The sequence below is a fragment of the Clarias gariepinus genome, chromosome 4, assembly GCF_024256425.1.
Source record: "Clarias gariepinus isolate MV-2021 ecotype Netherlands chromosome 4, CGAR_prim_01v2, whole genome shotgun sequence".
Taxonomy (NCBI): Eukaryota; Metazoa; Chordata; class Actinopteri; order Siluriformes; family Clariidae; genus Clarias; species Clarias gariepinus.
Window position 1 is genome coordinate 19,572,079 of NC_071103.1, and position 15,882 is coordinate 19,587,960.

At 35.7% G+C, this 15,882-nt stretch overlaps 1 protein-coding gene across 3 annotated transcripts; it reads left to right on the plus strand.

Moving 5' to 3' along the window:
* The first annotated feature begins 687 nt into the window (after positions 1–687).
* them4 (thioesterase superfamily member 4) lies at positions 688–14,701 on the plus strand. 3 transcript variants are annotated; one of them, XM_053494790.1, is made up of 6 exons: positions 688–731; positions 4,867–5,053; positions 9,084–9,246; positions 9,469–9,579; positions 9,946–10,070; positions 12,104–14,701. In XM_053494790.1, exons 2-6 carry the CDS (start codon positions 4,867–4,869, stop codon positions 12,148–12,150), a joined length of 633 nt encoding a protein of 210 aa, XP_053350765.1. In that variant the 5' UTR covers positions 688–731; the 3' UTR covers positions 12,151–14,701. The 3 variants fall into 3 exon arrangements, with proteins under 3 accessions (XP_053350765.1, XP_053350763.1, XP_053350764.1); XM_053494788.1 differs by having other exon boundaries at positions 694–1,085; positions 4,864–5,053; XM_053494789.1 differs by having other exon boundaries at positions 694–1,085.
* The last annotated feature ends 1,181 nt before the right edge of the window (positions 14,702–15,882 follow it).

The following is a 15,882-nucleotide window of genomic DNA, read 5'->3' on the forward strand; positions in this document are numbered from 1 at the left end:
GTATTGTCTCACAAATAAAGAGTCGAATATACAGTTCAGCTTTCTGCTCTAAATCGTTAGCTGCTACTCAGAACTACTCGGCTCTTATTAAGATTCGCTCCGAAGCATTTTGTCAACGGTTGAAATAAACCAAAAAATTAAATATCATAAATATAAAACAGTGTAGAATATATTGCGGCGCTAAACGTTCACATGCCGGTTAAAAGAGTCGACTTATTCACAAACGACACATCACTCGCGCGGCATCACACGCGGCTGTGTTTTAATTTTATTAAATGCTAAGCGCTGATCCAACCTCGTTTTGTTGGTCTGTTAGTGTGTTAGTGCTCTCATTGTATTTTCCTGCATGACTTTACTGATCGGAGCATACACTGGTATGTTTCGCTCTAATACACCAGATAAACATGTCTAATCCGACCTACACTTAAGCACTAGATACTTCCCCTACACTAGCTTCACTCTGACACACTAAGTACTGTTAAATTCATTACGCGCGATTATAACTTGCGTTTTCTGACCATAATTGCTAAACTTTAGCTTAAATGTGAAGTCAGTGCGTGGAATTAGTTTGGTTTAATAACCGGTGATACCCGAGGCATGTTGCACTCGGTGGAAGCAGAGTGGAGGGTTTGTGATCTGAATTGACACTCCTCCCTTTGGTCTCCAGGAAGTACAGAAGGAGTGAGAGAGCGTCTGTGTCACAGCAGCACTCAAAGTCACCGGCTACTTAGGTCTTCTCTAGTTTATTCTGGTTCTATTATTTTGTTTGGTTATACAACATATAAATTACAGTTTACAGGTTATTGGACATGCCCCTGTGCACACTCTAGCAGCCGACCCATCCGTGTAAGCTAGTAGCTCTCTAACCGGATAATGTGCGCGCTGTGAATGAAAGGGGGCAGCTGCCTAATGGTTTAAATAAGTACCGTCACAGGACATAATCAGACTTTTAACAATTCATCATGATACGCTATTTACAAACCGCGAGGAGGTTTATTCCTCATTGCCACGTGTGTTGCCCTCGTGTTTTCTCTAACAGCCCAGAGCTCCGTTACACAGCACCCCGGAGCGCGCGAGGCCTGTCGGTAAGTGCAGCGGGTTCACTGTACTGTTACATCACTTCAAAGGCTACAGAGCTTTCACAGCTCGTGACAAAGGATAGAACGTAACAATGTTGCTCTTGTTCTTAAACAACATTGTCACATTATAACAACATTGTTAGAATGATTTACTTAATGGCATATATAAATGAAACATATATGAATGTCATGAAGTGAATTGTTCAAAGTAGAATGAATGAATTAATTAGATGCATCATTAAATAATTAATATAAGAAATTAACAACTACGTTGAAGCGTATTTTAAACGGTTATTTAAATGTTTAATTTGATTATTTATTTGAAATTTGATTGATTCAGTTATTTTTATTAAATGAATTAGTCAGTTAATTATTTATTTATTTAATGATGTATTTATTTTAAGTACTATGTACTTTCTGGTTACTCCTCTGACATGCAGCATGAAATAACCTTTTAAATCTTGTTATCCATCAAAGTGATCCATGAAACTTATTGGGCGGGGCTAATGTTGAAACCCAACATCTGATTGGCTACATTACCAAAAAGTAAAAACAAATTTCAGGTTTTAGCATTAGAGCCTGCCCACTGAGTTTGATGGGTGAAAGATTTGCTTGTGTCATTGTGTCTAGCTGGACAGTTGGACATGCAATAATTAGTCTATATACAGAGGGTTTTACACAATAGTAATAAATCAGTAATGGACAAGCACCCATGGCATTTTCATTTTCATTTAGGTATTTGGCAGACACTCTTATTTAAAGTGACTTACAAATATGCTTTGAATTTTCCGTCATTGAATAGATGCTTAGTAAGGTTACTCGATCCTTGTTTAGGTTACTAACTAATTAACCTAAACAGGCCAGGGGTAGCTCAGTGGTTAAGGCGTTGGACTACGGTTCGGAAGATCCCAGGTTCAAACCCCACAACCACTGAGTTGCCACTGTTGGGCTCTTGAGCAAGGCCCTTAACCCTCAACTGCTCAGATGTGTAATGAGATAAAAATGTAAGTCGCTCTGGATAAGAGCGTCTGCCAAATGCCTAAATGTAAATGTAAGTTCCATCAGTTAAATACTGTTAGAAAGTTTTTTTTTTCTTTTTTTTCCTCTGGAGAGATTAACTCAAATATTTAAGAAGTAGATATATTTTTAGTGGTCGTTTAATATTGCCAGTGACTCCGCTGTCAAAGAACAAGCACCTGAGTGATGAAGCACACAATCGTCGTTGTTGGTCTTTCGGCTTGGCACAACTTGGCATAGGTTTTACGCCGGATGCCCTTGATGACTCAACCCCTTCCATTTTATCCTGGCTTGGCACCAGCAATGCATCCAGTGGCTCGCGTTTGGGCATTTGGTGGAAATTGAACCCAGGCTTTTCCTAATGAAATGGCAGGCAAGAAACCTACAGTATCACTGAGCCACCAATGTCTTGAAGCACACAATCATTATTGTTCTTTATTTGTTTTAGTCACTGATTATCAGATATTATCACAAAATGAACAAAAAAATTATAGAGCGCAAAGATGTACTGTAGTTATCTGGTGTGTAGCTTGGAGTCCAAAACAATCAGCATTAGTCTACCCTTAATGAATTTTATGGGTGACTTTGATTTTGCCCAGAATAAGCAGTATAGAATATAAATGAATGCATTAATTAATTAATTAAAACATTTAAATAGCCATTCAAAGACTAAAATATACAGTCGTGGCTAAAAGTTTTGAGAATGACAAATATTAGTTTTCACAAAGTTTGCTGCTAAACTGCATTTGTTTCTATGATGTACTGAAATATAATTACAAGCACTTCATATGTTTTAAAGGCTTTTATCGACAATTACATGACAAAATGCAAAGAGTCAGTATTTGCAGTGTTGGCCCTTCTTTTTCAGGACCTCTGCAATTCGACTGGGCATACTCTCAATCAACTTCTGGGCCAAATCCTGACTGATAGCAACCCATTCTTTCATAATCACTTCTTGGAGTTTGTCAGAATTAGTGGGTTTTGGTTTGTCCACCCGCCTCTTGAGGATTGACCACAAGTTCTCAATGGGATTAAGATCTGGGGAGTTTCCAGGCCATGGACCCAAAATTTCAACGTTTTGGTCCCTGAGCCACTTAGTTAAAACACTTTTGCCTTATGGCATGGTGGTCCATCGTGCTGGAAAATGCATTGTTCTTTACCATACTGTTGTTGGATTGTTGGAAGAAGTTGCTGTTGAAGGGCGTTTTGGTACCATTCTTTATTCATGGCTGTGTTTTTGGGCAAAATTGTGAGTGAACCCACTCCATTGGATGAGAAGCAACCCCACACATGAATGGTCTCAGGATGCTTTACTGTTGGCATGACACAGGACTGATGGTAGCGCTCACTTTTTCTTCTCCAGACAAGCCTTTTTCCAGATGCCCCAAACAATCGGAAAAAGGCTTTATCTGAGAATATGACTAATACCATACTTTCTGCAGAAGATCAATCTGTCCCTGATGTTTGTTTTGGAGAGAAGTGGCTTGCTTGCTGGACTTTCTTAGACACCCTGAAGCCTTCTTAACAAGAATTGAACCTCTTTCCTTGAAGTTCTTGATGATCCTATAAATTGTTGATTTAGGTGCAATCTTATTTTGCAATATCCTTGCCTGTGAAGCCATTTTTATGCAACGCAGTGATGGCTGCACTCGTTTCTTTGCAGGTCACCATGGTTAACAATGGAAGAACAATGATTTCAAGCATCACCCTCCTTTTAACATGTCTGCCATTCTAACCCAATCAGCCTGACATAATGATCTCCAGCCTTGTACTCGTCAACATTCTCACCTGAGTTAACAAGATGATTACTGAAATTATCTCAGCAGGTCCTTTAATGACAGCAATGAAATGCAGTGTAAAGGTTTTTTTTGGGATTAAGTTAATTTTCATGGCAAATAAGGACTAAGCAATTCATCTGATCACTCTTCATAACATTCTAAAGTATGTGCAAATTGCTATTATAAAAACTTATGCAGCAACTTTTCCAATTTCTAATATTTATGTAATTCTCAAAACTGTTGGCCACCACTGTACATATTTAAGTGTCATTTTTAAATTTGGATTAATCGATGACACATCTAATCAACTAATTCTACTTTAAATTATCTTAGTTAAGTTTGTAGCGATTTGAAAAATATATAATATTTTACCTAAAAAGTCCCATCAGAATAAATATTGAAAGTCTTTTTAAACAATAATTTTCACAAATGTTTACAAAGGCCGTACTTGCTTACTTGCTGTTTGAGGAAGCAATAAACCTGACTAACAGGGAGCTGAAAAGAAAGAGATCAGAGAGAGATCTATCTGTTCAGACAGTAACAGATTCTGCAATGAGGAGGTTAAATGGCACTAAGCAAATTTGAATCAAAGAAGAATTTACATAGGGTGGCAGTTGGACAGATGTCCATCACATGATTTTTATGTTTGCATACACTTACATAAATTAAACATTGGCAATACGTCATGCAGTGCCGTTTTTCCTATTCGAAACAAATTCTAATCAAAATTATGTCTGCACTGTATTTATGTCATGCCTCTTATAATCCCCAAAACTTTGTAAGTCTTTTTATGTGTATGCAAAAATCTTAGAAAAGTAAAAAAAAAAGTTGCCAAGACAAGTAAAACATTAAATTATTACACAATAATGATTATTTATGTCATAAATAGTTTTTGTTTTTTTATACTAGCACTAGAAGTTTAGTATTGTAAATGGCAATGCTCATGTTCGTACATCAGAATGTTGCCTGACCTTCCTCTCTTTACCCAGAAGATGTCGCTCTGGCCCTTCAATGTGAGCCCGCGGGACTTCAGCCAGCCCAATGTATCCTGGAATGCAGAGATGCAGAAAGTTTACGATCATTATAATGCACTATGTGAGGTTAAGGCTGAAGAAAGTGAGCAGAAGCGGTCTTGGCGCAAGCTTCCTAGTTACAACCGCACTCTCAAATATGTCACAGGTGCGTTACAGGGGATCCGTTTCTATCCCAACTTTCTCCACCTAAAGCAGAGCTTAAAGTCTTCCTATACTTTGTAGTTATTCCACTTTCTGGAATATTTTTCTATATCTTTTAACATCTTTTTTTATTATATAAACAATTTACAACTTACATTGCACATTGTATTGCTAATATTTATATATACAAGTGCATCCCAATAAATTAGAATATCATCAAAAAGGTGATTTGTTTCAGTAATTTAATTCAATAAGTGAAACCCATTTATAGATTCATTACACACAGACTGATATGACTTATAGAAACCCAACCCAAAATTCAGTATCTCAGAAAATTAAAATATTACCTAAAGATTTTAACACAGAAATGTTGGACTATTGAAAAGTATGAACATGTATAGCACTAAATCCTTGGCTCCCTTTGAATTAATTACTGCAGCAATGCTTCTGTGGCATTGCTGAGGTGTTAAAAAAGCCCTGGTAGCTCTGATAGCGGCCTTCAGCTCTTCTACATTGTTGTTTCTGGTGTGTCACATATTCCTCTTCACAATACTCCATAGATTCTCTAGGAGGTTTCGGCCAGACGGGTCTGCTGGCCAGTCAAGCACAGGGATACTGCAGTCCTTAAACCAGGTATGAGTACTTTTGGCCGTGTGGGCAGGTGCCAAGTTCTGCTGGAAAATGAAATCCACAGCTCTATAAAGCTGGTCAGCAGAGGGAAGCATGGAGTGGTTTAAAACTTTCTGGTAGACCCCTGTGCTGACCTTCGACCTGATGAAACACAGTGGACCAACACCAGGAGATGATATGGGTCCCAAAACCACCACTGACCGTGCAAACTTTACACTGCATCGCAAGCAACTTGGACTCTGTTCCTCTCCTCTCTTCCTCAAGTCTCTGGGACCTTAATTTTCAAATGAAATGCAAAATTTACTTTCATCTGAAAAGAGCACTTTGGCCCACTTAGCAACAGTCCAGTCGTTTTTATTTTAAGCCCAGGTGAGTTGCCTTTGACGTTGGTTCAAGAATGGCTTGACACAAGGAATGCGACATTTTTAGCCCATGTCCTGGATTTGTCTGTGGGTGGTGGCTCTTGATGCACTGACTCCAGCTGCAGTCCACTCCTTGTCAATCTCCTCCAAATTTTTGAATGGGCTTTATTTCACTACGGTTGTTGCTGTTGCTTATGCATCTTTCTCTCCCCAATTTTTTCTGTCCATTCAACTTTTTGTTTGAATTTTCACAATGTTCCAATTTTCTGAGATACTGAATTTTGGGTTTTTATTGGCTATAAGCAAAATCTGCAGAATCATAAAAAAAAAAAAAATTAATAAACACTGGAAATATATCAGTCTGTTTTTAATTAATCTATATGATATGAGTTTTAAATTTTGACTTGAGTACTGCAATAAATCAACTTTTCAATTATATTCTAATATAGAATTATAAAATATTCATACCAGAGCAGCCAAACGTTCTTGCTGTTGTAGCTCATTGTTTTTTTTTATCTTCATAGACAAACATTTTGTTACACAAATGTCAGTTGACAAAGTACAGTATGCTTTAAAAATTCAAAATAAATTAAATTATTACTAATTAAAACTAATCAGTAAGTAAGCCCTATAATTTGTCCTTTGTAACTTCAAATGTTTTGCAGTTTCATTATTTAAAAGTTTGTTAGAAAGGTCCAATGTTATAGTATGTTGTATTTCATAAAACCAGGAGTGAAAGTAGGTTTAATTTTTGCTGGTACTACTACCATAACCTTCACTGTTCACTTCTTCTCGGCTTCATGCATGCTTGAAAAAAAAAATCAATATTTTGAGGCCTGAGAAAGTAGAGTAAAGAGAAAGTAGGAACACTTAACACTGTGTATAGCAAAAGATTTGTTTAAATGGTTAAAATCCTTAAAACTCAAGTGGCACAGATCCATGCCGGCAGCACAGCATACTGTAGGTCAATGACGATGTAAAAAAGAAGTGCTTGTGTGTGTTGGGGAGGCTTCAGACTTCAGACTGTGTATTTGGGTTTGGGTCAGGTAGAATAAAAGTTATTTTACTTTATAAAGAATAATTGTTACCGCCTTAAAAATATTATTATTACATTAAAAACCTGTAATTATGTCTCTCTGTGCAGTTGTTTTGCCAATGTGACCTAATTATTATTATTTTTTGACTCAGACATGTTTGGATACTTGGTTAAAATTAACAAAAATTCAGTTCATCGTATTGTCTATTTTGTGATGAATAAAAGGATATGTCACTTTATATCGCACAATCCTAAATGTTATACATGTTTATTAAAAAAACAGCAAAACAAGTAATGGCTAAAATCGTCTGAGCTTTAAGAGCTATGGTGACTTTAAAAGGCTAATGCACAAATCAACAAAATCAAATGCACCCTTTCCAGATGCTGTGTGTAGGGCATTTATTCGCCGTCGCGCACTGTTTACAGAGACTCGACCCCTCAGATACAGCTTGTCTGAGCTGCTGTCTGTGTTGTTTGAATAAAACATAATATCATGAATTATCACAACTTATTCCACTACACATTTTACATGGTCGCTTTTGCGAACAAACATCTTCCTGTCAAAACCCCACATCACTGGATATCAGTCAGCTGCAGCACGCTGGCGGAAGCTCATGCTTGTGTTAACTACTGAAGCAGCAATGAGAGATCACAACACAACACGGACAGTTCCGAGGAAATGAGATCTAGTTAGTAAGCAGACAAAGTGTTGTTTTTAGATGACATAATATTAGCAGATGCGTTTTCTTGCTGAAAGTGCCACCATGATTGGTTTTGAATGCGGGTTTTGGCCCCCCCTTCTTTCCAGTACTACATACCGCCGGTGAATCACTTAGTCGTATGCAGTACCAGACTATACTGGCCTACTTTCACTCATGGGCAGATCTCTATTAGACCTACATGATATGGAAAAGAAATATAGGTGATAAAGGTGTTGACTATATTGCCATAGCGATGTGAAATTTGTTCACGCCAGCCCAAAAGTCAGACCAAATTTACAGTTCCAATGTGTGTTTCGATGCATAACAAAATGCAGAAAATTTTAATGATGAGTTCAGCTCATCCAAACCAAAAAAACACCGCATGTGATTACTTTATTTTTTATCGAGGAAATTATCAAATACTTGCAACTACTTTTTTCATTGCACATATTAAAATTTTATATTGTAAAGCTATTAGAAATCCTATTAGCTCAGTGCTTCTTAAAACAATTTTCTGAAAATGAATACACAGTATGTATTTTAGCATGAGTGCAAACTTGGGTTTTGCAAGTATTTTACGAAGTGTCCCATAAAAATTGACATCCTTTGAAATATGAACATTTGAGTAACTACAGTACATGTCCTAGGTGAGCAAAATTAAATAGGCTTCATGTTGAAAAATGGCAACAATTATTCAAACGGATATAGATTTTATAAACGATTTCACAAAGCTTCACAAATGCTCAATATGCGCACCGCCTATGACACGACACACATCGTTCTTTTAAAAAAAAAAAATCACAAGGTGTCAAGTCAGGTGAACGTGGTGGCCATTTTAACAGCATGTTGTCATTATCATTGGCACGCCCGATCCAAAAGTGAAATATGAATGTTTTTACACATCTCATTTGAGATCATTAGAGTGAGAACTGGGTATGTTGTAAGACTAAGAAATTATTTCAAATTTTGAAAATAGATCCAAACATTAATGCAGTAAAAAAAAAAAAAAAAAATCCTATTACAGATTTACTTGTGAACGTGTCGGATCAATTATCTGTTAAAAATACTCTAATTGTTTAATTGTTTCTATTACACAAACTTGGTGGATAAATTGGCAATTTCCCTAAAAAGTCTTTCAACGCTTGGTCTAGGAATATATTTATATTTATTTACATGTTTTGTTTTTTTGCTCTGTGGTCCTATTATTAAATTATAAAGATAATATTGTTCTGTTTTCACAGCCAATCTTGATTTGAAGTAAAAAAAAACAAAAAACCTAACTTCTTTTTTTTTTGCATCTGTTAGGAGGCGTGTACTTGAGTAAAATGATCCAGTCGAAGGCTAGACTCTTCACAAGGAACATCAAAGAGCATGGAGCAGCGTTCGAGTATGTGGTTTTCATGAACAAACAGGAGAAAAGATGCGTGTGTGTGTTTCAACCTGGGCATCTACTGGAGGGACCTCCAGGGTGAGCCGAGCACCATTTAACGTTAAAAACGAGTGATATATTAAAAACATGGTTAACTGAATCTTTTAGCATTACACCAGTGAGGGGTGATGGCTAAACCAATAATCAAAATCAAAATAGGACATTGAATGGAAAAAATAACCTGTACTCCTGTGTGTGAGGTAAGAGGGGAAAACCCATAACAACAAAGGAAGTGGTGTAAAATGATTTCCTGTGCCGCAGACATGTGCACGGTGGAGCAATCGCCACCATGATCGATACAGTGACAGGCACTCTCGCTGGTTACCTGGTTGGGCCTGTTATGACTGCAAACCTCAATATCAACTATCGCAGGTACCCAGACTCTCCTACCTCAGAGGTTCAGAAGTGTGATATCACAACAAAACCCACTTTGTTTCATTGAGTTTAGTAGGTGTCTTACAGTTATTTGTACGTATGTTTTCTTTTTTCTAAAAGATTGTTTAGTTTCATTCTTGGATCTTCAGGTTTTCACACTATCTAGCACAAACTGTATCACATCCTACATTAATATGCTAACGTTATTCGTCACATATAATTCTTTTTGCTACCAACTAATACAGAATTAGAATGTTAAAATGTTTATATACTATCATAAGAGATTTATATCATTCACCTCCTTCAACACCTTACAAATCAAAATCCTCTTTTTTCTTTCTTTTTTTTTTCGTCTATACACAGTCCAGTACCACTGGGTAGTGTGGTTGTCCTTCACAGTGCTCTGGATCGGATTGAGGGCAAAAAACTCTTTGTAACCTGTACAGTGACCAGCACTGATGAATCCAAAATACACACCGAGTCAACAGGTAGACTACCGCAAACACTCACGTAAACACATGACCAATTATAGCGCCATGTCATATGTTAATGCGTGTATGTAAATGTGTTATTACACATTATCACATTGAATGCATTCTTCCCCTTGGTATATTTAAAAATTTTAACTAATTATTATTAATAATAGCTTAGTTAGATTTTAGAAACTGTATAATACCAATAGGTAACTGTAGAATAGTACAAGGTCCTGCATTCGTAAAAGAATGAATAATGTCCTACGGGACAAAACTCACTTGGCTTGACAGAATAATGTACTGTACACTTACTGGGCATTTTATTAGGAACACTATACTAATGGTTAGAATCTCCATTTGCTCTCCTTCTAGTTCATTCCTTCTAGTTCTAGTGAAAATTCTAGTTCATTACATCATGACAAATCCTACAGATTTTTTCTAAAAAAATAAAATAAAAAAGCTCATGCTGCAAATCACCTGCTCTACCAAATCCTGAAGGTCTTCTATTTTTATTAAGATTTGGTGACTGCAAAGGCCACTTCCAAAAAGTTGGGCCACTGTACAAATTGTGAATGAAAACACATTGCAATGAAGGTAGAAGTTTAAAATTTCCACATTGCAAAAAAGTTGGAACAGGTAGCAATAAGATGCTGGAAAAGTTAAATGTACATATAAAAATCATATAAAAAAAGACCAATATGTAACTTATTAGGTCAATTGGCAAACATGATTTGGTATAAAAAGAGCCTCTTAGAGTGGCAGTGGCTCTCAGAAGTCAAGATGGGCAGAGGACCTTTAGAGATAAATTGCAAAGAGTTTGAAGTTATCATCATCTACAGTGCATAATATCATCCAAAAATTCAGAGAATCTGGAACAATCTCTGTGCCTAAGGGTCAAGGCCAGAAGACCATACTGGATGCCCGTGATTTTCGGGCCCTTAGAAGGCACCGCATCACATACAGTACAGGAATGCTACTGTAATGGGAATCACAACATGGGCTCAGGAATACTTCCGAAAACATTGTCAGCTAACACAATCCACCGTGCCATTCACCGTTGCCGGCTAAAACTCTATAGGTCAAAAAAGAAGCCATAGCTAAACATGATTCAGAAACGCAGGCGTTTTCTCTGGGCCAAGGCTCATTTAAAATGGACTGTGGCAAAGTGGAAAACTGTTCTGTGGTCAGAAGTTCTTTTTGGGAAAAGTTCTTTTTCGGAAACCGGGACGCCATGTCACCCAGACGAAAGAGGACAAGGACAACTCAAGTTGTTATTAGCGCTCAGTTCAGAAGTCTGCATCTCTGATGGTTTGGGGTTGCATTAGTGCATGTGGCATGGGCAGCTTACACATCTGGAAAGGCACCATCAATGCTGAAAGGTATATCCAAGTTCTAGAACAACATATGCTCCCATCCAGACTTCGTTTCTTTCAGATCTTGCATTTGCCAACATGACAATGCCAGACCACATACTGCATCAATAACAACATCATGGCTGCGTAGGAGAAGGATCTGGGTACTAAAATGGTCAGCCTGCAGCAGTCCAGATCTTTCGCCCATAGAAAACATTTGGTGCATCATGAAGAGGAAGATGCGACAAAGAAGACCTACAACGTTGAACAACTAGAAGCCTGTATTAGACAAGAATAGGACAACATTCCTAATCCTAAACTTGAGCAACTTTAGTCCCCAGACATTTGCAGACTGTTATAAAGGGAGAGGGGATTCCACACAGTGGTAAACATGGCCTTGTCCCAACTTTTTTGAGATGTGTTAATGCCATGAAATTTAAAATCAAGTAATTTTTCCCTTAAAATGATACATTTTCTCAGTTTAAATATTTAATATGTCATCTATGTTGTATTCTAAATAAAATATTGAAATTTGAAAGTTCCACATCTTTGCATTCTGTTTTTATTCACAATTTGGACAGTGTTCCAACTTTTTTGGAATTGGGTTTGTAATTTGAATGATTACATAGATGACTGGAAACATTTTCAATGTTTAAAAATGCTAACATCATTACTGACTTTTGTCTCTCTTTACAGCGCTATTTATATCTTTTAAAATGGGCAGTTTGTTTGGGACAACTTAATCCTTCAAGCAGATTACAATCAACTGGAGACACTGTCTATGTGTGTGTGTGTGTGTGTTTGTTTGTATGCGTGTGTGCAGGGCCATGCACAGACGTTTAGAGGGGCAGGTGCTTAAAGCTAGAAAGCCACATGAAACAAAATGTAAACATTTAAACCATTCCTGACATAATGTACAGTATAACCTGTTGAATTATGGCATCCCACGTTTAAACAGAACAAGAAAGTAACCCCTTCTCTGTCTCTGTTGCCTGGCTATGGCTCAATGTCTCTCTTTCCCTCTCTTTCCTTTCTCATCTTTCCACTCAATCTAGGAATGAGGCACAATTTGCTATTCTAATCTTATTATTTTAATAACATTATTAACACCTAATCATTAATAAACACCTTATTAATAAACCCACCCCAAGTAACATTAAAAAACATTAAAAGTTATAGATATATAAGTTTATACTTATATATAAAGTTATAGCAATATAATGTTTATTTTTCCTGCAGTCTGTAACTAAATACATTTTCTCCATAAATAGCTGGTATATGTGTTATTCTAATCAAGCCATAATAATTAATTATTATATTATATTATTATTTTAATAATTATTATTAATTAATAACAATAATTTCATTTGAAGTCATGAGTAATTAAGTACAATATAAAATACATAAAACAATGAAAAAAATAATTACATCTGCATACATTTCATGGTGACCTTTTAATAACGCAAATAGTTTTGGACCATGACAAAGAGAGTTACTGAGACATAACCTGAGCTGAGCTACACAATTGTGTCGTTAGCTGGTTGGTGACTTTGCATTTTTATAAAAACTGCAAACTTCACTTAGCAACAACTAAAAGTTTTGCTTATTATTTCCCAGATAAATAATATTAAACATGTTCTTCCACTGAATGTCTGCCAGTGGTGTCCCTGTAACTAAAATGCCTTTAATCAGGGCACTTCATGAAAGGGTTAAAGGTCATCATATGATGTGAACTCACTGACAGCAGCCAGTTAACTTTATTTAGAGGTAAATTATTTTTAGCTTAATTTAAAAATATATATTTTTTTATTACATTTGTAAACCCTTCTGCATGTGCATGTTTGTGTGCATGCATGCATGTGTGCTTGCGTTTGTGTGTTTGTGTACTGTATGTGTGGTACAGAAATGTTTGATTTGTCAATTGTCATAGATTCATAAGAAATAGGATTAGGACCACCATAAAATATTTGAGTTCTGACTTTTTCTCAGAATTCTGTCTTTAAACTAAAAGAGATTTTAAATGGTGGCCCTTATCCCCTGCCATAGAATCCCCCAGGCTTTAAAGTGCCATAGTAAATGTGGTGTGGTTAGGTATCTACTCTACCTCTCTTTTCAACCATTCATTACTAACTGCTTTATTTATTTATTTTTTAATATGATTAGTATTGACATTTGATGTAATATTTTGTTATGCCTTTGGATGTGTTTGTAAATATATCATGTATTAAGAACAATTTAGTACTTGATTAATAAATGTTAGTTAAAAAATGGCAAATGCATTATTATTATTATCATTATTCATGTTGGTGGTGTATTAATTGGTACATGCTATTACATTTGCACTAATTGGCCACTTCATTAGATTAGTACTGGGTTGGACCACATTTGCCTTCAGAACTGCCTTAATTCTTCATGGTGTTGATTCAACAAGTTGCTGGAAACATTTTTTAGTGACGTTGGTCCATTTTGACTATTGCTGCACATTTGATCAAATAAAAAAAAATTGTGCAATGTTTAATCACAAAAGGCTGCACATTTTTTTAAACAGATAATATATACATCATTATGAATTTATATAGAGTTTGTCAATAATTTAAGTGTTTATTCTTTTAATATTTTCGAGTAAAAATCGAAATAAAAATCTTCTTAATGAGATAATTTGTCCAATAGTCTGAATAATGACAACGTCTAAATACATTGAGTTTCTGTTGTGTGTTTGGCTGATTAGATATTTGTGTTAAAGAGCAGTTGAACAGTTGTACCTGATCTAGTGGCTAGTGAAAAAAATATACATACTAAATTAAAAATACCTTATTGAATGTCTCCCTCACTATATATATAAGCATATACTACCAGTCAAAAGTTTTGGACACACCTTCTAATTCCATGGTCTTTCCAAATTTTTATTTCTTTCTACATTCTATAAAACAATGCTGAAGGCAACTGCTACTTATGCTCTGTAAAGCCTACATAACGACTCTAATCTGAGGTGCTGTTACATAGTGATTTCTGAGGCTGGTAATTCTACATGAACTTTTCCTCTACAGTAGAGGCAGGTTTTGGTCTGGCTTTCCTGGGATGATCTTCATTATGGTATTCCAGTGTCATGATGGTGATTGATACTGTAGGTTTTGCAAAATAATTTCAGAACAGCTGACCTTTGTGTCTTCAAGTAACAGCTGACTGTTATTGTTGTTATTTAATTACCTAATGCTTGATGTGTTATTTTATATTTTTTTTTAAATCAAGTGTTGTTTTAGAATGTAGAAAATAAATCCAAACATGTGTCTGAAATTTTGAATATTACTGTATTCCTTTTTGTGTGTCTCTCTTTTCTTTCCAATAAAGTATCCCTATGGTGTTATGTCCACAATAATCTAATCAAATATTTATGATAAAGGAAAGCATGCCGTAAATTTGTCTGAGGCATGTAAGATCAGATGCATACCATGTAGACTTTCTTTAATAAACACTTTAAACATCTATCTAACCTTGGGAAACCTTAATTGCTTTTGTTCATAAAACTAAATCATCTTCAAAAATAATAATCATCTTCATCCAGGACACATCAAAAGAAACTGTCTCTATGCTTTGGGTGCTACTGAGAGCAAATAACACTACACTATTAGAAGAACAGGAACAAAATAAAATGGGTTCTAGACTGCTTAAATAAATGTAGGGTATCTCTGTAAAATCTTCTCATCGGCTCTAATATCACATGCAAAAATTACTATGAAGTAATTCTTACAGCACTATTAGTTTCTAACTATGCACTTCACATATCTTGTTCCCCCCTTACACCTTCTTTTATTATTCCCGTAAAAAGATCTGACAGCATTACGGTAATGAGTGACATGCTGTCCACATCTAAAGAAGGTACATTCAAATGGAGAAAGAAACTGTGGTCTTAGAACATGAATGACAATAGTCATTTAATACAATCTATTCTATATCTACAGTATACATATAATAAAACTGTAAAGTTGGCACGTCTGTGCATTGAAGATGTTTTCAAAAAAATTATTTTGGGGGATGAAAGATGAGTAATGAAATACATTAAGATGGCTTTTGGAATTTCTGTATGTGCGCGCATCATGAAAAAACTACTGAATGCGTTTTAATGGGGTTTTTCACAGGTTCCATTTGGTCAAGCTTGAGATACCTTGTAACGTACAGGCTTTGTTTTATCGCAATCAGCCCATGTGAAGAGAAGATATGCTCATTTGAAATTTAAATGGAAAACATGAAAGATGGCTTTTTATATCATAAAATAAAAGTGATTTCACACCTTTGTTCTGCGCACTTTTTGCGGTAAAGTAAAAATTTAATTTTTTTCCAAAATTCAACAGGTGGCGTCATACATTTTTTAAAACAATTAAATTCCATGCGAACAGCACATCTAGTATATTATAATCTTTATTATATATTATATATAATAGCAAGGAATATATATATACACATACATTTTACATGTA